At 48.9% G+C, this 24,213-nt stretch overlaps 1 protein-coding gene across 1 annotated transcript in view; it reads right to left on the reverse strand.

The window, feature by feature from the left end:
• Positions 1–17,687, reverse strand: part of LOC137311304 (nck-associated protein 1-like) — a gene marked incomplete at its 3' end in the record, with an annotated part of 322,061 nt that extends 304,374 nt beyond the window's left edge. The window contains exons 1-3 of the mRNA XM_067978594.1: positions 17,683–17,687; positions 16,596–16,686; positions 8,923–9,060 (exon numbers count right to left, since the gene is read on the reverse strand). Coding sequence (XP_067834695.1) covers positions 8,923–9,060; positions 16,596–16,686; positions 17,683–17,687 — 234 coding nt within the window. The remainder of the gene's footprint in view (positions 1–8,922; positions 9,061–16,595; positions 16,687–17,682) is intronic.
• Positions 17,688–24,213: the final 6,526 nt, after the last annotated feature.

Raw genomic sequence — 24,213 nt, forward strand, 5'->3', positions numbered from 1 at the left:
CACACCGAGCCCCATATAACACACACACCAAGTTCCATATAACACACACCGGGCCCCATATAACACTCACCGAGCCCCATATAACACACACCGAGTCCCATATAACACACACCGAGCCCCATATAACACACACCGAGCCCCATATAACACACTCCGGGCCCCATATAACACACGCCGAGCCCCATATAACACACACCGAGCCCCATATAACACACACCGAGTCCCATATAACACACACCGAGTCCCATATAACACACAACGAGTCCCATATAACACACACCGAGTCCCATATAACACACACCGAGCCCCATATAACACACACCGGGCCCCATATAACACACACCGGGCCCCATATAACACACACCGAGTCCCATATAACACACACCGAGTCCCATATAACACACACCGAGTCCCATATAAGACACACCGAGTCCCATATAACACACACCGAGTCCCATATAACACACACCGAGCCCCATATAACACACTCCGGGCCCCATATAACACACGCCGAGCCCCATATAACACACACCGAGTCCCATATAACACACACCGAGTCCCATATAACACACACCGAGTCCCATATAACACACACCGAGTCCCATATAACACACACCGAGTCCCATATAACACACACCGGGCCCCATATAACACACACCGAGTCCCATATAACACACACCGAGTCCCATATAACACACACCGAGCCCCATATAACACACACCGAGTCCCATATAACACACACCGAGCCCCATATAACACACACCGAGTCCCATATAACACACACCGAGTCCCATATAACACACACCGAGTCCCATATAACACACACCGAGTCCCATATAACACACACCGAGTCCCATATAACACACACCGAGTCCCATATAACACACACCGAGTCCCATAGAACACACACCGAGTCCCATATAACACACACCGAGTCCCATATAACACACACCGAGTCCCATATAACACACACCGAGATCCATATAACACACACCGAGTCCCATATAACACACACCGAGTCCCATATAACACACACCGAGTCCCATATAACACACACCGAGTCCCATATAACACACACCGAGTCCCATATAACACACACCGAGCCCCATAAAACACACACCGAGCCCCATATAACACACACCGAGCCCCATATAACACACACCGAGTCCCATATAACACACACCGAGTCCCATATAACACACACCGAGTCCCATATAACACACACCGAGTCCCATATAACACACACCGAGTCCCATATAACACACACCGAGCCCCATATAACACACACCGAGTCCCATATAACACACACCGAGCCCCATATAACACACACCGAGTCCCATATAACACACACCATGCCCCATATAACACACACCGACTCCCATATAACACACACCGAGTCCCATATAACACACACCGAGTCCCATATAACACACACCGAGCCCCATATAACACACACCGAGCCCCATATAACACACACCGTGCCCCATATAACACACACCGAGTCCCATATAACACACACCGAGTCCCATATAACACACACCGAGTCCCATATAACACACACCGAGCCCCATATAACACACACCGAGTCCCATATAACACACACCGAGTCCCATATAACACACACCGAGCCCCATATAACGCACACCGAGTCCCATATAACGCACACCGAGCCCTATATAACACACACCGAGCCCCATATAACACACACCGAGCCCCATATAACACACACCGAGCCCCATATAACACACACCGAGCCCCATATAACACACACCGAGTCCCATATAACACACACCGAGTCCCATATAACACACACCGAGTCCCATATAACACACACCGAGCCCCATATAACGCACACCGAGCCCCATATAACGCACACCGAGTCCCCATATAACACACACCGAGTCCCATATAACACACACCGAGCCCCATATAACACACACCGGGCCCCATATAACACACACCGAGTCCCATATAACACACACCGAGCCCCATATAACACACGCCGAGCCCCATATAACACACGCCGAGTCCCATATAACACACACCGAGCCCCATATAACACACGCCGAGTCCCATATAACACACGCCGAGTCCCATATAACACACACCGAGCCCCATATAACACACACCGAGTCCCATATAACACAGACCGAGCCCCATATAACACACACCGAGTCCCATATAACACACACCGAGTCCCATATAACACACACCGAGTCCCATATAACACAAACCGAGTCCCATATAACACACACCGAGTCCCATATAACACACAACGAGCCCCATATAACACACACCGAGCCCCATATAACACACACCGAGTCCCATATAACACACACCGAGCCCCATATAACACACACCGAGTCCCATATAACACACACCGAGCCCCATATAACACACACCGAGCCCCATATAACACACACCGAGTCCCATATAACACACACCGAGTCCCATATAACACACACCGTGCCCCATATAACACACACCGAGTCCCCATATAACACACACCGAGTCCCATATAACACACACCGAGTCCCCATATAACACACACCGAGTCCCATACAACACACACCGAGCCCCATAGAACACACACCGAGTCCCCATATAACACACACCGAGTCCCATATAACACACACCGAGTCCCCATATAACACACACCGAGTCCCATATAACACACACCGAGTCCCATATAACACACACCGAGCCCCATATAACACACACCGAGTCCCATATAACACACACCGAGTCCCATATAACACACACCGAGTCCCATATAACACACACCGAGCCCCATATAACACACACCGAGTCCCATATAACACACACCGAGTCCCATATAACACACACCGAGCCCCATATAACACACACCGAGCCCCATATAACACACACCGGGCCCCATATAACACACACCGAGTCCCATATAACACACACCGAGCCCCATATAACACACACCGAGTCCCATATAACACACACCGAGTCCCATATAACACACACCGAGCCCCATATAACACACACCGAGTCCCATATAACACACACCGAGTCCCATATAACACACACCGAGTCCCATATAACACACACCGAGTCCCATATAACACACACCGAGCCCCATATAACACACATCGAGTCCCATATAACACACACCGAGCCCCATATAACACACACCGAGTCCCATATAACACACACCGAGTCCCATATAACACACACCGAGCCCCATATAACACACACCGAGTCCCATATAACACACACCGAGTCCCATATAACACACACCGAGTCCCATATAACACACACCGAGTCCCATATAACACACACCGAGCCCCATATAACACACACCGAGCCCCATATAACACACACCGGGCCCCATATAACACACACCGAGTCCCATATAACACACACCGAGCCCCATATAACACACACCGAGCCCCATATAACACACACCGAGCCCCATATAACACACACCGGGCCCCATATAACACACACCGAGCCCCATATAACACACACCGGGCCCATATAACACACACCGAGCCCCATATAACACACACCGGGTCCCATATAACACACACCGAGTCCCATATAACACACACCGAGTCCCATATAACACACACCGGGCCCCATATAACACACACCGAGTCCCATATAACACACACCGGGCCCCATATAACACACACCGTGCCCCATATAACACACACCGAGTCCCATATAACACACACCGAGTCCCATATCACACACAACGAGCCCCATATAACACACACCGAGTCCCATGTAACACACACCGAGTCCCATATAACACACACCGGGTCCCATATAACACACACCGAGCCCCATATAACACACACCGAGTCCCATATAACACACACCGAGTCCCATATAACACACACCGAGTCCCATATAACACACACCGAGTCCCATATAACACACACCGAGTCCCATATAACACACACCGAGTCCCATATAACACACACCGGGCCCCATATAACACACACCGAGTCCCATATAACACACACCGAGTCCCATATAACACACACCGGGCCCCATATAACACACACCGAGTCCCATATAACACACACCGGGCCCCATATAACACACACCAAGTCCCATATAACACACACCGAGTCCCATATAACACACACCGAGTCCCATATAACACACACCGAGCCCCATATAACACACACCGAGTCCCATATAACACACACCGAGTCCCATATAACACACACCGAGTCCCATATAACACACACCGTGCCCCATATAACACACACCGAGCCCCATATAACACACACCGAGTCCCATATAACACACACCGAGCCCCATATAACACACACCGAGCCCCATATAACACACACCGAGTCCCATATAACACACACCGAGTCCCATATAACACACACCGAGTCCCATATAACACACCGAGTCCCATATAACACACACCGGGCCCCATATAACACACACCGGGCCCCATATAACACACACCGAGCCCCATATAACACACACCGAGTCCCATATAACACACACCGAGTCCCATATAACACAGACCGAGTCCCATATAACACACACCGGGCCCCATATAACACACACCGAGCCCCATATAACACACACCGAGTCCCATATAACACACACCGAGTCCCATATAACACACACCGAGTCCCATATAACACACACCGAGTCCCATATAACACACACCGAGTCCCATATAACACACACCGAGTCCCATATAAGACACACCGGGCCCCATATAACACACACCGAGCCCCATATAACACACACCGAGCCCATATAACACACACCGAGCCCCATATAACACACACCGAGCCCCATATAACACACACCGAGTCCCATATAACACACACCGAGTCCCATATAACACACACCGAGTCCCATATAACACACACCGAATCCCATATAACACACACCGAGTCCCATATAACACACACCGAGCCCCATATAACACACACCGAGTCCCATATAACACACACCGAGCCCCATATAACACACACCGGGCCCCATATAACACACACCGAGTCCCATATAACACACACCGAGTCCCATATAACACACACCGAGCCCCATATAACACACACCGAGCCCCATATAACACACACCGAGTCCCATATAACACACACCGAGCCCCATATAACACACACCGAGTCCCATATAACACACACCGAGTCCCATATAACACACACCGAGTCCCATATAACACACACCGAGTCCCATATAACACACACCGAGTCCCATATAACACACACCGAGCCCCATATAACACACACCGAGCCCCATATAACACACACCGAGTCCCATATAACACACACCGGGCCCCATATAACACACACCGAGTCCCATATAACACACACCGAGCCCCATATAACACACACCGAGTCCCATATAACACACACCGAGTCCCATATAACACACACCGAGTCCCATATAACACACACCGAGCCCCATATAACACACACCGAGCCCCATATAACACACACCGAGTCCCATATAACACACACCGGGCCCCATATAACACACACCGAGTCCCATATAACACACACCGAGTCCCATATGACACACACCGAGTCCCATATAACACACACCGAGCCCCATATAACACACACCGGGTCCCATATAACACACACCGAGCCCCATATAACACACACCGAGTCCCATATAACACACACCGAGTCCCATATAACACACACCGAGTCCCATATAACACACACCGAGCCCCATATAACACACACCGAGTCCCATATAACACACACCGAGTCCCATATAACACACACCGAGTCCCATATAACACACACCGAGTCCCATATAACACACACCGAGTCCCATATAACACACACCGAGCCCCATATAACACACACCGAGTCCCATATAACACACACCGAGCCCCATATAACACACACCGAGTCCCATATAACACAGACCGAGCCCCATATAACACACACCGAGTCCCATATAACACACACCGAGCCCCATATAACACACACCGAGTCCCATATAACACACACCGAGTCCCATATAACACACACCGAGTCCCATATAACACACACCGAGCCCCATATAACACACACCGAGCCCCATATAACACACACCGAGTCCCATATAACACACACCGAGTCCCATATAACACACACCGAGCCCCATATAACACACACCGAGTCCCATATAACACACACCGAGTCCCATATAACACAGACCGAGCCCCATATAACACACACCGAGCCCCATATAACACACACCGTGTCCCATATAACACACACCGAGTCCCATATAACACACACCGAGTCCCATATAACACACACCGAGCCCCATATAACACACACCGAGCCCCATATAACACACACCGAGTCCCATATAACACACACCGAGTCCCATATAACACACACCGAGTCCCATATAACACACACCGAGTCCCAGATAACACACACCGAGTCCCATATAACACACACCGAGCCCCATATAACACACACCGAGTCCCATATAACACACACCGAGTCCCATATAACACACACCGAGTCCCATATAACACACACCGAGTCCCATATAACACACACCGAGTCCCATATAACACACACCGAGTCCCATATAACACACACCAAGTCCCATATAACACACACCGTGCCCCATATATCACACACCGAGCCCCATATAACACACACCGAGTCCCATATAACACACACCGAGTCCCATATAACACACACTGAGATCCATATAACACACACCGAGTCCCATATAACACACACCGAGTCCCATATAACACACACCGAGCCCCATATAACACACACCGAGCCCCATATAACACACACCGAGTCCCATATAACACACACCGAGCCCCATATAACACACACCGAGTCCCATATAACACACACCGAGTCCCATATAACACACACCGAGCCCCATATAACACACACTGAGATCCATATAACACACACCGAGTCCCATATAACACACACCGAGTCCCATATAACACACACCGAGTCCCATATAACACACACTGAGATCCATATAACACACACCGAGTCCCATATAACACACACCGAGTCCCATATAACACACACCGAGTCCCATATAACACACACCGAGTCCCATATAACACACACCGAGCCCCATATAACACACACCGAGTCCCATATAACACACACCGAGCCCCATATAACACACACCGAGTCCCATATAACACACACCGAGCCCCATATAACACACACCGAGTCCCATATAACACACACCGAGTCCCATATAACACACACCGAGCCCCATATAACACACACCGAGTCCCATATAACACACACCGAGCCCCATATAACACACACCGGGTCCCATATAACACACACTGAGATCCATATAACACACACCGAGTCCCATATAACACACACCGAGTCCCATATAACACACACCGAGCCCCATATAACACACACCGAGCCCCATATAACACACACCGGGCCCCATATAACACACACCGAGTCCCATATAACACACACCGAGTCCCATATAACACAGACCGAGTCCCATATAACACACACCGAGTCCCATATAACACACACCGAGCCCCATATAACACACACCGAGCCCCATATAACACACACCGGGCCCCATATAACACACACCGAGCCCCATATAACACACACCGAGCCCCATATAACACACACCGAGCCCCATATAACACACACCGGGCCCCATATAACACACACCGAGCCCCATATAACACACACCGAGTCCCATATAACACAGACCGAGTCCCATATAACACACACCGAGTCCCATATAACACACACCGAGCCCCATATAACACACACCGAGCCCCATATAACATTCACCGAGTCCCATATAACACACACCGGGCCCCATATAACACACACCGAGCACCATATAACACACACCGAGCCCCATATAACACACACCGAGTCCCATATAACACACACTGAGATCCATATAACACACACCGAGTCCCATATAACACACACCGAGTCCCATATTACACACACCGAGTCCCATATAACACACACCGAGCCCCATACAACACACACCGAGCCCCATATAACACACACCGAGCCCCATATAACACACAACGAGTCCCATATAACACACACCGAGCCCCATATAACACACACCGAGCCCCATATAACACACACCGAGCCCCATATAACACACACCGAGTCCCATATAACACACACCGAGCCCCATATAACACACACCGAGTCCCATATAACACACACCGAGTCCCATATAACACACACCGAGTCCCATATAACACACACCGAGTCCCATATAACACACACCGAGTCCCATATAACACACACCGAGTCCCATATAACACACACCGGGCCCCATATAACACACACCGAGTCCCATATAACACACACCGAGCCCCATATAACACACACCGAGTCCCATATAACACACACCGAGTCCCATATAACACACACCGAGTCCCATATAACACACACCGAGTCCCATATAACACACACCGGGCCCCATATAACACACACCGAGCCCCATATAACACACACCGAGTCCCATATAACACACACCGAGCCCCATATAACACACACCGAGTCCCATATAACACACACCGAGTCCCATGTTACACACACCGGGCCCCATATAACACACACCGAGCCCCATATAACACACACCGAGCCCCATATAACACACACCGAGTCCCATATAACACACACCGAGTCCCATATAACACACACCGAGTCCCATATAACACACACCGAGTCCCATATAACACACACCGAGACCCATATAACACACACCGAGTCCCATATAACACACACCGGGCCCCATATAACGCACACCGTGCCCCACGAAACGCATATCACCCAAAGTTTACTGTGGAAGGTATTTGAAGCAGGTCATACAAATCAATGCTTTTATGAATGGAAAGAAAGTAAGAGTGCATTTTGGGAAGGGTGGGGAATCAGTTGTTCTTACGGTGTCAGAGTTGATGTCCACTAACATGGTCTGAGGCTCACTGATCACACTGAGCAGCTTCACACTGCGCCACTGCTCCGCAGACAGATTCCTCCTGGTGAAGAGGTTTTGCAGTGAGAGGAGAGCATCGGTGAGAAGCTGCAACAGCAAAGAGACAGAACATGGTCAACGATTCACCCGCAGGGCCCTTACTGATGCTGCAATTATTCACCGAGGACAGAGAATCACAGGATCGAGAGGAAAAATATCCCAAAACCTAAAAGCCGCCCTCACGTTCCTGGCCCGTGTCTCTGACAGTGGTTTCTCCCAAAACACCGCCGTCTGCAGAAGGCATCACAAAACTGCTGATTACTTTCCAAAAACAACCCGGGGCCGGGGGGTATCTGCCCCGGGGTGGTGGGATTGGGGATAAGAACATAAGAACATAAGAAATTGGAGCTGGAGTAGGCCAATCGGCCCCTCGAGCCTGCTCCGCCATTCAAAAGATCATGGCTGATCTGATCCCAACCACAAATCTAAAGAACACAAGAAGTCGGAGCAGGACCCGGCCACTCAGCCCCTGGGCCCTCTCCGCCACCCAAAGGGCATTGACCGATCCGAACTCAGCTTCATGTCCAATTTCCTGCCCGCTCCCCATAACCCCTAATTCCCTTTACTTGGAGAAAACTGTCTATTTCTGTTTTAAATTTATTTAACGATGTAGCTTCCTGGGGCAGCAAATTCCACAGACCTACTACCCTCTGAGTGAAGAAGTTTCTCCTCATCTCAGTTTTGAAAGAGCAGCCCCTTATTCTAAGATTATGCCCCCTAGTTCTAGTTTCACCCATCCTTGGGAACATCCTTACCGCATCCACTCGATCAAGCCCCTTCACAATCTTATATGTTTCAATAAGATCGCCTCTCATTCTTCTGAACTCCAATGAGTAGAGTCCCAATCTACTCAACCTCTCCTCATATGTCCACCCCCTCATCCCCGGGATTAACCGAGTGAACCTTCTTTGTACTGCCTCGAGAGCAAGTATGTCTTTTCTTAAGTACGGACACCAAAACTGTATGCAGTATTCCAGGTGCGGTCTCACCAATACCTTATATAACTGCAGCAATACCTCCTTGTTTTTATATTCTATCCCCCGAGCAATAAAAGCCAACATTCCGTTGGCCTTCTTGATCACCTGCTGCACCTGCATACCAACTTTTTGATTTTCTTGCACTCGGACCCCCAGATCCCTTTGTACTGCAGTACTTTCCAGTCTCTCGCCATTAAGAAAATAACTTGCTCTCTGATTTTTCCTGCCAAAGTGCATAACCTCACATTTTCCAATATTGTATTGCATCTGCCAAATCTCCGCCCACTCACCCAGCCTGTCTATATCCCCTTGCAGGTTTTTTATGTCCTCCTCACTCTCTACTTTCCCTCCCATCTTTGTATCATCTGCAAATTTTGATATGTTGCATTCGGTCCCCTCCTCCAAATCGTTAATATAGATTGTAAAGAGTTGGGGACCCAGCACCGACCCCTGTGGAACACCACTGGTTACTGGTTGCCAGTCCGAAAATGAACCATTTATCCCAACTCTCTGCTTCCTGTTCGATAACCAATCCTCCACGCATGCCAGAATGTTACCCCCAACCCCGTGATTTTTTATCTTAAGTAATAATCTTTTATGTGGCACCTTGTCGAATGCCTTCTGGAAGTCGAAATACACTACGTCCACTGGTTCCCCTTTATCCACCCTGTACATTATATCCTCGAAGAACTCAAGCAAATTTGTCAGACATGACTTCCCCTTCGTAAAGCCATGCTGACTTTGTCCTATTAAATTATGCTTATCTAAATGTTCCGTTACTGTCTCCTTAATAATAGACTCCAAAATTTTACCCACCACAGATGTTAAGCTAACTGGCCTATAATTTCCAGCCTTCTGCCTACTACCCTTTTTAAATAACGGTGTTACATTAGCAGTTTTCCAATCTGCCGGGACCTCTCCTGAGTCCAGGGAATTTTGGAAAACTATCACCAAAGCATCCACAATCCCTACTGCCACTTCCCTCAAGACCCTAGGATGGAAGCCATCAGGTCCAGGGGATTTATCCGCTTTGAGTCCCATTATTTTACTGAGTACCATCTCCTGAGTGATTTTAATCGTATTTAGCTCCTCCCCCCGTAGAGTCCCCTGTTTGTCCAGTGTTGGGATATTCTTAGTGTCCTCTACCGTAAAGACTGAAACAAAATATTTGTTCAGCATTTTTGCCATCTCCATGTTTCCCACCATTAATTTCCCGGTCTCATCCTCTAAGGGACCTACGTTTGCCTTAGCCACCCTTTTTCTTTTTATACTGGGGCGGTGGGACTGGGGGTCTGTCCGGGGGGGGTCTATACTGGGACGGTGGGACTGGGGGTCTGTCCGGGGGGGTCCATACTGGGATGGTGGGACTGGGGGTCTGTCAGGGGGGTCTATACTGGGGCGGTGGGACTGGAGGTCTGTCAGGGGGGGTCTATACAGGGGCAGTGGGACTGGGGATCTGTCCTGGGGGGTCTATACTGGGGCGGTGGGACTGGAGGTCTGTCAGGGGGGGTCTATACAGGGGCAGTGGGACTGGGGATCTGTCCTGGGGGGGTCTATACTGGGGAGTGGGACTGGAGGTCTGTCAGGGGGGGGTCTATACAGGGGCAGTGGGACTGGGGATCTGTCCGGGGGTGGGGGGGTCTATACTGGGGCGGTGGGACAGGGGGGTCTGTCCGGGGTGGTCTATACTGGGGCGGTGGGACTGAGGGTCTGTCCAGGGTGGTCTATACTGGGGTAGGGGGACAGGGGGTCTGTCCGGGGGGGGTCTATACTGGGGCGGTGGGACAGGGGGGTCTGTCCGGGGTGGTCTATACTGGGGTAGGGGGACAGGGGGTCTGTCCGGGGGGGGTCTATACTGGGGCGGTGGGACAGGGGGGTCTGTCCGGGGTGGTCTATACTGGGGTAGGGGGACAGGGCGTCTGTCCGGGGGGGGTCTATACTGGGGCGGTGGGACTGAGGGTCTGTCCAGAGTGGTCTATACTGGGGCGGTGGGACTGGAGGTCTGTCCGGGGGGGGTCTATACTGGGGCGGTGGGACAGGGGGGTCTGTCCGGGGTGGTCTATACTGGGGTAGGGGGACAGGGGGTCTGTCCGGGGGGGGTCTATACTGGGGCGGTGGGACAGGGGGGTCTGTCCGGGGTGGTCTATACTGGGGTAGGGGGACAGGGGGTCTGTCCAGGGGGGGTCTATACTGGGGCGGTGGGACTGAGGGTCTGTCCAGGGTGGTCTATACTGGGGCGGTGGGACTGGGGGTCTGTCCGGGGTGGTCTATACTGGGGTAGGGGGACAGGGGGTCTGTCCGGGTGGGGTCTATACTGGGGCGGTGGGACTGAGGGTCTGTCCAGGGTGGTCTATACTGGGGCGGTGGGACAGGGGGTCTGTCCGGGGGGGTCTATACTGGGGTCGGGGGACAGGGGGTCTGTCCGGGGAGTCTATACTGGGGCAGTGGGACTGAGGGGTCTGTCCGGGGGGGGACAGGTTGTGATTGTATTGAACATATTTCGCTCTTTCAGACAAAGCCTGTCTTAAGAAATGTCCTTTGTTTCTGTGAGCTGACGATAGCATGGCCGCTTGAATTGACGTGTCGGTGAACGCAATGGGCCAGAATTCACTGTGAGGGCTGAACGAACGGTGCCTAACATTGGTTATAGAGTTTGCCCTCGCCCGTTTCATCTGAGATTTTGCACTGGCCGTTGCTGTAAGTTCGAGATCCATTCAACGCGGCGCCCTCCACAGGGCATCTGAGACCTGTGTGAACAGAGCGAGCAACTGCGTGTCCCGTTAACCAATCCGACTGAAGAATTGTGAACGAACAGCGGAAAGCATGAACCAGGAGTTAGAATAGTGGACTCAGGGTCAAATCAGGTAAAGGACGCAAAATGATGAGAGAGGATGAGAAATTGGACTGAGAGAGAAAAAAAAAGACAATTCATCATATCACAGTCGATAAAGCCCAGGAGGAGAGACAAAAAGAGACATCCAATTAAGCCCCCTTCCCTGCTCTTTACCCATAGTCCTGCACATTTTTCCCTTCAATTAAACTTAAATTTAAAAAAAAATCTCCCACAACAACTAAAAGCTGGTGGAATGAGACTCCACGCTTGTGAAAGTTAATTTTCAGGGCTAGAGAGGCTGTTTGGCAGTAATTAAGACTTATCACGTCGTTAAAACTGGTATTTAGACTGAAACGGGCAAACCCTAACTACCTGTGGCGAGTTTAGTCTGTATCAGTGCAGGAACGTCCCGACAGTCAGTGCGTGTCAGTGGTCAGTCAGACAGCGCGGCCCCATCTCCGCGAAGCTAACGGTCGAACAGCCTGTCCCATTTATTCGCCTCATTGTTATTTTGACAGTAAATTGTGGCCATAGGTGTATGTGGTGTTTGTGTGGGTGTACAGGGGGGTTCGGGGCAGGGTAGCGGGAGAGGCTGTCGAGTGATGCTGTGATCGCTCAACGAGAATACGATAAGTTGCTCGTGTTCACTGGCCATCTGTTTCCCAGTCCTGTCCTGCTCTGACAGCCACATATCTGCCTGAGCAGCTTGATTTAAAAATAAGATGTTTCAAACGAACAATTTCGAATCTGTTATCCTCAGTGTTTGAAAAAAAACACTTCCTTGTTTCGATTTCAGATTACTGGATGACCAGTTGAACTCAGCTCAGCCCAGCCAGCTACTGATGGAATAATTACAGTGTACCCAAAATGGTACACACTCCACAGTCGGTTAAAGGACGGGACAAGGGACAGCGCTGATCGTCGAGTAGAAATTGATAGCCAAGTTCCGCACCCATGAGGACGGCCTCAACCGGGACCTTCGGTTCATGTCACGCTACACGTAACCCCACCAGCAGGAAAAAAAAGTTATCTGTTTTTAATACAACTGGTCATTCTCTCTCTCTCTCTGCCTTTCGGGTTTCTCTCTCTCTCTCTCTCTCTCTGTCTTTGTGTTCTGACCGTTTGTGTATTCAGTAGTCCTGTATGTAATGTCTCTCTGTCTGAACACTATTCAACTCCTTTGATTGCCTTGATAACAGGCAGTTGGAAAGATTATCTGTAATCACCAGGCATTGTTCTCTGACTATATATGCTGTAACTTTATGGAATCCTACACTCACCAGACGAAGGAGGAAGCCTCCGAAAGCTTGTGATTTCAAATAAAACTGTTGGACTATAACCTGGTGTTGTAAGACTCCTTACATTTGTAGGAAAGGCATTGCACGGTACTGATCCTCAAACAACCTGTAAACGCTGGAAGGACTGTGAAAAATAATGAGAGAGAATTTCTCAGGCCCTCTGCAGCAGTCTCCATTTTACCTGGTTGGTTAAGTGATTAAGGAGAGGACTTGGACTCTCAAACACTCTATAATCATATATTAAAAACAGATAGCTTTTGTTCTAACGGGTCAATTGCTGGCTTTCTCTGCCTTCCGGATGTTTCTGCCTCTCTCTCTCTGTTTTTTTTTCTGTTTGTTTTTTTTTTGTTGACTGTATATCCGGGGGCTCTGTAGGTAACACCTCTCTGTCTGAACACGGTGATTGCCTTGGCAACGGGCAGTTGCAAAGACTATCTGTAATCACCATGTATTGTTCTGTGATTTATAAATGCGTAGGCTTCGAGGAGTTCCTGACATTTACCTGAGGAAGGAGGAAGCCTCCGAAAGCTTGTAAATTTCAAATAAAATCGTTGGACTATAACTTGGTGTTGTAAAATTGTTTACAATGGTCAACCCCAGTCCATCACCGGCATCTCCACATCACTCTATAATCAGGCCTTGCTGCCTGCCTCACCACTTCCAGCCTCCACAGTGGCTGCTGCTCTATCCAAAGGGCATTGCTTAGACTGTACTTTAGGTGGCTCTGCACTCAGAGTCAATATATCATATCACATATGCTTCAGCCCAGAAATTCATCCAGCTGCAGTCTCGCCTGAGCAGAGACTCAACGAGAATGTAAACTAGATACAGAAGATGATGGCTAATTGGCCCAGTTTTGCTCATCCATCAGAATTGAAAAATCGTACAGCCCCAGATGGGGTTGCCAACTCTGGCGGGGCGTGTTCCTGGAGGTTTCATCACATGACCTGCCGCTTCGAACCGTCCCGCCCCCACACTCCCACCATTGGTCTATCCTCCACGTTGCCTCCTTAACACCTATTGGAAAGAGAACAGACTCTTTGTCACCCAATTGGATCAATATAGACGATTGGTGAAACAACATCTTTTCCCTCATCTCCAATATTTTCATAACGAATAAATTGAAGTGTTCACAGAAAATGAAAAAAATCAATTGTCTTTAAGCCCATATGATTTGTCTCCTGAGTTTTTGCTTACAGCAGTGTCCTGAGATTAATCTTCGATTCCTGGAGACTCCAGGACAATCCTGGAGGGTTGGTCACCTTATCCCCAGTCACATCGCCTCATCTAACTGGCTCTTCAATGAGTCTGGAGACCACTGCTCCAACTATTGGCCCCTCGTTGTCTGAAAGTCACCCTCACGCCTGTTCTCAATTCTCCTTTCCTCCGTTTTAGCCTACGTCCCTTGTTCTAGTAGCTAGATATTCCTTGGTGTAATGCTCAGTATTAACTCTATCCATACCATTTAACATCTTGTAAGGAGTCTTACAACACCAGGTTATAGTCCAACAGTTTTATTTGAAAATCACAAGCTTTCGGAGGCTTCCTCCTTCGTCAGGTTAGTGTGGGATTCTGTAAATGCACAGCATATATAGTCAGAGAACAATGCCTGGTGATTACAGATAATCTTTCCAACTGCCCGTTATCAAGGCAATCAAAGGAGTTGAATAGTGTTCAGACAGAGAAACATTACATACAAGACTACTGAATACACAAACGGTCACAACACAAAGACAGAGAGAGAGAGAGAGAGAGAGACACATCCGAAAGGCAGAGAAAGAGAGAGAATGACCAGTTGTATTAAAAACAGATAACTTTTTTTCGCTGGTGGGGTTACATGTAGCGTGACATGAACCCAAGATCCCGGTTGAGGATCACACTACATGTAACAAGATCACGCGACATGTAACCCCACCAGCGGGAAAAAAAAGTTATCTGTTTTTAATACAACTGGTCATTCTATCTCTTTCTCTGCCTTTCGGGTGTGTCTCTCTCTCTCTCTCTCTCTCTGTCTTTGTGTTCTGACCGTTTGTGTATTCAGTAGTCTTGCATGTAATGTTTCTCTGTCTGAACACCATTCAACTCCTTTGATTGCCTTGATAACGGGCAGTTGGAAAGATTATCTGTAATCACCAGGCATTGTTCTCTGACTATATATGCTGTACCTTTATGGAATCCCACACTCACCTGACGAAGGAGGAAGCCTCCGAAAGCTTGTGATTTTCAAATAAAGCTGTTGGACTATAACCTGGTGTTGTAAGACTCCTTACATTTGTCCACCCCAGTCCATCACCGGCATCTCCACATCATTTAACATCTTGTATAACTAAATAAGATCCTCTCTCAGTCCCTCCTTCCAAGGGTGAAGAGCCCCACTTTCTCCAGTCTTTTCTTTGATGGTGGGGACCACTCTTGTGGCTCCTCTCTTGATGATACAGGATCTCCTAAACATGGCTGGGATCGGACAAGTCTCACCTTCCAATGGGGTCCAAATTCCTCTGTTAGCTTCTTGAGTGGATGGTCATATTCCAGTAACATCTGCCCAAGTCTTGGATAGCTCGAATCACTAATGGAAAAAGATATGGGGAATTCAGTATCAACTTAACCATGAAAGGGGAGTGGTGACTGTTCTATGGACTCTATTATATTCTCTGAGTGTCATCTGAGGTTTGGAGACAGCTCCAAGAAAAATAAAGAGTCAGACTGAAACAAGCAGAGGGGTAGAACCTCCATAGGACTGCCCTGATCTCTCTAATTTCTGTAACCTCTTACAGCCCTACAAGCCTCCGAGACCTCTCTGCGCTCCTCCAATTCTGCCCTCTCCCTTCGTCTCTCCATTGGCGGCCGTGCCTTCAGCTGCCTAGGCCCTAAGCTCTGGAATTCCCTCCCTAAACCTTTCCGTCTCTCTCTCCTCCCTCAGGACACTCTTTAAAACCTACCTCTTTGAACAAGCTTTTGGTCACTTGGCCAAATGTGGCTCAGTGTGAGTTGCAGGCTGGAACAGAGGAACATTGGAACAGGAGGGAGGCCATTCAGCCCCTCGAGCCTGTTCCACCATTCAATTAGATCATGGCTGATCTGCATCATAACTCCATCTACTTGCCTTGGTTCAGTAACCCATAATACCCTCACCCAACAAAAATCTATCAATCTCAGTCTTGAAATTTCCAATTGACCCCCAGCCTCAACAGCTTTTTGGGGGAGAGTTCCAGATTCCCACTCCCCTTTGTGTGAAGAAGTGCTTCCCGACATCACCCCTGAACGGTTTAGCTCTAATTTTAATGTTCTGCCCCCTTGTTCTGGACTCCCCCCACCAGAGGAAATAGTTTCTCTCCATCGAACCTATCAAATCCTTTAATCATCTTAAACCCCTCGATTAGATCACCCCTTAATCTTCTGTCCAATATCTCACGTGGCCAAGTGTGAGCTTTTGTCTGATAACTCTCCTGCCAAGTGCTTTGGGATATTTTACGACTTTAAAAGGCGCTGTATAATTTCTGTTGTTGATCTGGCCATCACTTTGATGGAAGATTGACGGAAATCCCGGAGCACGGCCATTTACGCCATCTCTCCGGGCTTTCTGCTAACTGCCAGGGAAATAGAACGTTGAGCAGCATCAGCAAAGGGGCACGAGGAGTGGAAACGAGGGATGGGGCAGTTGGTTCACACAGGATTGTCGAGGAGGATCTGAGATGGTGGGGGGAGGGAGTGGGGGCGAAAGGGATCTGACCAGCACTTGGAGGGAGGCTTGAGGTCATGGCAGGGAGGATGTGGTCAGTCTGCCGGTATGTTCTTTACCACCTGATTAGATACAGACCTTCAAACTGTGTGTCTTAACCTGCCTCTGGCAGCTGTGTTGTGGTCCCTCCAGAACTGCCAGCTCCGAGTTTGTGCACCTTCCCTGTGCCCCTCTCCCTTTCTCCGACTTCTCTCTGATCACTTGCTCCCATCATCGCCCCGACTTCATCCCAGCGCAGCGTCAATCCCTTCTCCTTTTGTTCTATCATTGTCCTTGGTCCCCTCCACAAACTCCGTTCCCTCTCCACCGACTCCATCCCTCTCCCTGGTCACTGTCTGAGGCTGAATCAGACCGTTCGCAACCTTGGCGTCCTATTTGACCCTGAGATGAGCTTCTGACCCCATATCCGCTCCATCACCAAGACCGCCTACTTCCACCTCTGTAACATCGCCCATCTCCACCCCTGCCTCAGCTCATCTTCTGCTGAAACCCTCATCCATGCCTTTGTTACCTCCAGACTGGACTATTCCAACACTCTCCTGGCCGGCCTCCCATCTTCCACCCTCCATAAACTTCGTCTCATCCAAAACTCTGCTGCCCGTATCCTAACTCGCATCAGGTCCCGTTCACCCATCACCCCCTTGTGCTCACTGACCTACATTGGCTCCCGGTCTGAGAACAACTCGAATTTAAAATTCTCATCCTTGTTTTCAAATCCCTCCATGGCCTCACCCCTCCCTATCTTTGTAACCTCCTCCAGCCCTACAACCCTCCGAGATCTCTGCGCTCCTCCAATTCTGGCCTCTTGCGCATCCCCGATTTTAATCGCTCCACCATTGGCGGCCGTGCCTTCAGCTGCCTGGGCCCCAAGCTCTGGAATTCCCTCCCTAAACCTCTCCGCCTCTCTCTCCTCCTTTAAGACGCTCCTTAAACCTACCTCTTTAACCAAGCTTTTGGTCACCTGTCCCAATATCTCCCCATGTGGCTCGGTGTCAATTTTTGTTTGATAATCGTTCCTGTGAAGCACCTTGGGACGTTTTGCGACGTTAACGGGGCAATATAAATGGGAGTTATTGTTGTTGTTCTCCCAGTCCGATGTCCTGCGCTCCACCTCTACCTCATCCAATCCAATACACGTATCATCCATCACCTGAGCACTAACCGCCTGCCATCATTTCTGACCTCCCCTTCCTCATGCCCCGCCTCTGCAGCCGTTCTAGCATTTCTCAGTGTATCTCCCCATCTCCCTCTGTGACTGCACCATTTCTGCCCCGCTATCCCTCCTCATAGCTGGCACACACACTCCCACCTCCCTGCTGTGCCTGCCCGAGGTATCTCATTCTCAAGCCCTTTCACTTCTTTCTCCACCAAAGACCACGCAATCCGTCATTTCATAGGGTAAAAGAAACACTTAACCTTGGTAGGGGTTAGAGTAGGAGAGTGTGGTTTAGAATGGTTTAGAGTAGGAGAGTGTGGGTTAGAATGGGTTAGAGTAGGTGAGTGTGGGTTAGAATGGGTTAGAGTAGGAGAGTGTGGGGTTAGAATGGGTCAGAGTAGGAGAGTGTGGGTTAGAATGGGTTAGAGTAGGAGAGTGTGTGTTAGAATGGGTTAGAGTAGGAGAGTGTGGGTTAGAATGGGTTAGAGTAGGAGAGTGTAGGTTAGAATGGGTTAGAGTAGGAGAGTGTGGGTTAGAATGGGTTAGAGTAGGAGAGTGTGTGTTCGAATGGGTTAGAGTAGGAGAGTGTGGGTTAGAATGGGTTAGAATAGGAGAGTGTGGGTTAGAATGGGTTAGAGTAGGAGAGTGTGGGTTAGAATGGGTTAGAGTAGGAGAGTGTGGGTTAGAATGGGTTAGAGTAGGAGAGTGTGGGTTAGAATGGGTTAGAGTAGGAGAGTGTGGGCTAGAATGGGTTAGAGTAGGAGAGTGTGGGGTTAGAATGGGTTAGAGTAGGAGAGTGTGTGTTCGAATGGGTTAGAGTAGGAGAGTGTGGGTTAGAATGGGTTAGAGTAGGAGAGTGTGGGATAGAATGGGTTAGAGTAGGAGAGTGTGGGTTAGAATGGGTTAGAGTAGGAGAGTGTGGGTTAGAATGGGTGAGAGTAGGAGAGTGTGGGTTAGAATGAGTTAGAGTAGGAGAGTGTGGGTTAGAATGGGTTAGAGTAGGAGAGTGTGGGGTTAGAATGGGTTAGAGTAGGAGAGTGTGGGTTAGAATGGGTTAGAGTAGGAGAGTGTGGGTTAGAATGGGTTAGAGTAGGAGAGTGTGGGTTAGAATGGGTTAGAGTAGGAGAGTGTGGGTTAGAATGGGTTAGAGTAGGAGAGTGTGGGTTAGAATGGGTTAGAGTAGGAGAGTGTGGGTTAGAATGGGTTAGAGTAGGAGAGTGTGGGTTAGAATGGGTTAGAGTAGGAGAGTGTGGGTTAGAATGGGTTAGAGTAGGAGAGTGTGGGGTTAGAATGGGTTAGAGTAGGAGAGTGTGGGTTGGAATGGGTTAGAGTAGGAGAGTGTGGGGTTAGAATGGGTTAGAGTAGGAGAGTGTGGGTTAGAATGGGTTAGAGTAGGAGAGTGTGGGTTAGAATGGGTTAGAGTAGGAGAGTGTGGGTTAGAATGGGTTAGAGTAGGAGAGTGTGGGGTTAGAATGGGTTAGAGTAGGAGAGTGTGGGTTAGAATGGGTTAGAGTAGGAGAGTGTGGGGATAGAATGGGTTAGAGTAGGAGAGTGTGGGTTAGAATGGGTTAGAGTAGGAGAGTGTGGGTTAGAATGGGTTAGAGTAGGAGAGTGTGGGTTAGAATGGGTTAGAGTAGGAGAGTGTGGGGTTAGAATGGGTTAGAGTAGGAGAGTGTGGGTTAGAATGGGTTAGAGTAGGAGAGTGTGGGTTGGAATGTGTTAGAGTAGGAGAGTGTGGGTTAGAATGGGTTAGAGTAGGAGAGTGTGGGTTAGAATGGGTTAGAGTAGGAGAGTGTGGGTTAGAATGGGTTAGAGTAGGAGAGTGTGGGTTAGAATGGGTTAGAGTAGGAGAGTGTGGGTTAGAATGGGTTAGAGTAGGAGAGTGTGGGTTAGAATGGGTTAGAGTAGGAGAGTGTGGGTTAGAATGGGTTAGAGTAGGAGAGTGTGGGTTAGAATGGGTTATAGTAGGAGAGTGTGGGTTAGAATGAGTTAGAGTAGGAGAGTGTGGGTTAGAATGGGTTAGAGTAGGAGAGTGTGGGGTTAGAATGGGTTAGAGTAGGAGAGTGTGGGTTAGAATGGGTTAGAGTAGGAGAGTGTGGGTTAGAATGGGTTAGAGTAGGAGAGTGTGGGTTAGAATGGGTTAGAGTAGGAGAGTGTGGGGTTAGAATGGGTTAGAGTAGGAGAGTGTGGGTTAGAATGGGTTAGAGTAGGAGAGTGTGGGGATAGAATGGGTTAGAGTAGGAGAGTGTGGGTTAGAATGGGTTAGAGTAGGAGAGTGTGGGTTAGAATGGGTTAGAGTAGGAGAGTGTGGGTTAGAATGGGTTAGAGTAGGAGAGTGTGGGTTAGAATGGGTTAGAGTCGGAGAGTGTGTGTTAGAATGGGTTAGAGTAGGAGAGTGTGGGTTAGAATGGGTTAGAGTAGGAGAGTGTGGGTTAGAATGGGTTAGAGTAGGAGAGTGTGGTTTAGAATGGGTTCGAGTAGGAGAGTGTGGGTTAGAATGGGTTAGAGTAGGAGAGTGTGGGTTAGAATGGGTTAGAGTAGGAGAGTGTGGGGTTAGAATGGGTTAGAGTAGGAGAGTGTGGGTTAGAATGGGTTAGAGTAGGAGAGTGTGGGGATAGAATGGGTTAGAGTAGGAGAGTGTGGGTTAGAATGGGTTAGAGTAGGAGAGTGTGGGTTAGAATGGGTTAGAGTAGGAGAGTGTGGGTTAGAATGGGTTAGAGTAGGAGAGTGTGGGGTTAGAATGGGTTAGAGTAGGAGAGTGTGGGTTAGAATGGGTTAGAGTAGGAGAGTGTGGGTTGGAATGTGTTAGAGTAGGAGAGTGTGGGTTAGAATGGGTTAGAGTAGGAGAGTGTGGGTTAGAATGGGTTAGAGTAGGAGAGTGTGGGTTAGAATGGGTTAGAGTAGGAGAGTGTGGGTTAGAATGGGTTAGAGTAGGAGAGTGTGGGTTAGAATGGGTTAGAGTAGGAGAGTGTGGGTTAGAATGGGTTAGAGTAGCAGAGTGTGGGTTAGAATGGGTTAGAGTAGGAGAGTGTGGTTTAGAATGGGTTAGAGTAGGAGAGTGTGGGTTAGAATGGGTTAGAGTAGGAGAGTGTGGGTTAGAATGAGTTAGAGTAGGAGAGTGTGGGTTAGAATGGGTTAGAGTAGGAGAGTGTGGTTTAGAATGGGTTAGAGTAGGAGAGTGTGGGTTAGAATGGGTTAGAGTAGGAGAGTGTGGGTTAGAATGAGTTAGAGTAGGTGAGTGTGGGTTAGAATGGGTTAGAGTAGGAGAGTGTGGATTAGAATGGGTGAGAGTAGGAGAGTGTGGGATAGAATGGGTTAGAGTAGGAGAGTGTGGGTTAGAATGGGTTAGAGTGGGAGAGTGTGTGTTAGAATGGGTTAGAGTAGGAGACTGTGGGGTTAGAATGGGTTAGAGTAGGAGAGTGTGGGGTTAGAATGGGTTAGAGTAGGAGAGTGTGGGTTAGAATGGGTTAGAGTAGGAGAGTGTGGGGTTAGAATGGGTTAGAGTAGGAGAGTGTGGGTTAGAATGGGTTAGAGTAGGAGAGTGTGGGTTAGAATGGGTTAGAGTAGGAGAGTGTGGGGTTAGAATGGGTTAGAGTAGGAGAGTGTGGGTTAGAATGGGTTAGAGTAGGAGAGTGTGGGTTAGAATGGGTTAGAGTAGGAGAGTGTGGGGTTAGAATGGGTTAGAGTAGGAGAGTGTGGGTTAGAATGGGTTAGAGTAGGAGAGTGTGGGTTAGAATGGGTTAGAGTAGGAGAGTGTGGGTTAGAATGGGTGAGAGTAGGAGAGTGTGGGATAGAATGGGTTAGAGTAGGAGAGTGTGGGTTAGAATGGGTTAGAGTAGGAGAGTGTGGGTTAGAATGGGTTAGAGCAGGAGAATGTGGGTTAGAATGGGTTAGAGTGGGAGAGTGTGTGTTAGAATGGGTTGGAGTAGGAGACTGTGGGGTTAGAATGGGTTAGAGTAGGAGAGTGTGGGGTTAGAATGGGTTAGAGTAGGAGAGTGTGGGTTAGAATGGGTTAGAGTAGGAGAGTGTGGGGTTAGAATGGGTTAGAGTAGGAGAGTGTGGGTTAGAATGGGTTAGAGTAGGAGAGTGTGGGTTAGAATGGGTTAGAGTAGGAGAGTGTGGGTTAGAATGGGTTAGAGTAGGAGAGTGTGGGTTAGAATGGGTTAGAGTAGGAGAGTGTGGGTTAGAATGGGTTAGAGTAGGAGAGTGTGGGTTAGAATGGGTTAGAGTAGGAGAGTGTGGGTTGGAATGGGTTAGAGTAGGAGAGTGTGGGTTAGAATGGGTTAGAGTAGGAGAGTGTGGGTTAGAATGGGTTAGAGTAGGAGAGTGTGGGTTAGAATGGGTTAGAGTAGGAGAGTGTGGGTTAGAATGGGTTAGAGTAGGAGAGTGTGGGTTAGAATGGGTTAGAGTAGGAGAGTGTGGGTTAGAATGGGTTAGAGTAGGAGAGTGTGGGTTAGAATGGGTTAGAGTAGGAGAGTGTGGGTTAGAATGGGTTAGAGTAGGAGAGTGTGGGTTAGAATGGGTTAGAGTAGGAGAGTGTGGGTTAGAATGGGTTAGAGTAGGAGAGTGTGGGTTAGAATGGGTTAGAGTAGGAGAGTGTGGGTTAGAATGGGTTAGAGTAGGAGAGTGTGGGTTAGAATGGGTTAGAGTAGGAGAGTGTGGGTTAGAATGGGTTAGAGTAGGAGAGTGTGGGTTAGAATGGGTTAGAGTAGGAGAGTGTGGGTTAGAATGGGTTAGAGTAGGAGAGTGTGGGTTAGAATGGGTTAGAGTAGGAGAGTGTGGGTTAGAATGGGTTAGAGTAGGAGAGTGTGGGTTAGAATGGGTTAGAGTAGGAGAGTGTGGGTTAGAATGGGTTAGAGTAGGAGAGTGTGGGTTAGAATGGGTTAGAGTAGGAGAGTGTGGGTTAGAATGGGTTAGAGTAGGAGAGTGTGGGTTAGAATGGGTTAGAGTAGGAGAGTGTGGGTTAGAATGGTTAGAGTAGGAGAGTGTGGGTTAGAATGGGTTAGAGTAGGAGAGTGTGGGTTAGAATGGGTTAGAGTAGGAGAGTGTGGGTTAGAATGGGTTAGAGTAGGAGAGTGTGGGTTAGAATGGGTTAGAGTAGGAGAGTGTGGGTTAGAATGGGTTAGAGTAGGAGAGTGTGGGTTAGAATGGGTTAGAGTAGGGAGTGTGGGTTAGAATGGGTTAGAGTAGGAGAGTGT

Source organism: Heptranchias perlo, unplaced genomic scaffold, assembly GCF_035084215.1.
Source record: "Heptranchias perlo isolate sHepPer1 unplaced genomic scaffold, sHepPer1.hap1 HAP1_SCAFFOLD_323, whole genome shotgun sequence".
In the NCBI taxonomy this organism is placed as follows: domain Eukaryota; kingdom Metazoa; phylum Chordata; class Chondrichthyes; order Hexanchiformes; family Hexanchidae; genus Heptranchias; species Heptranchias perlo.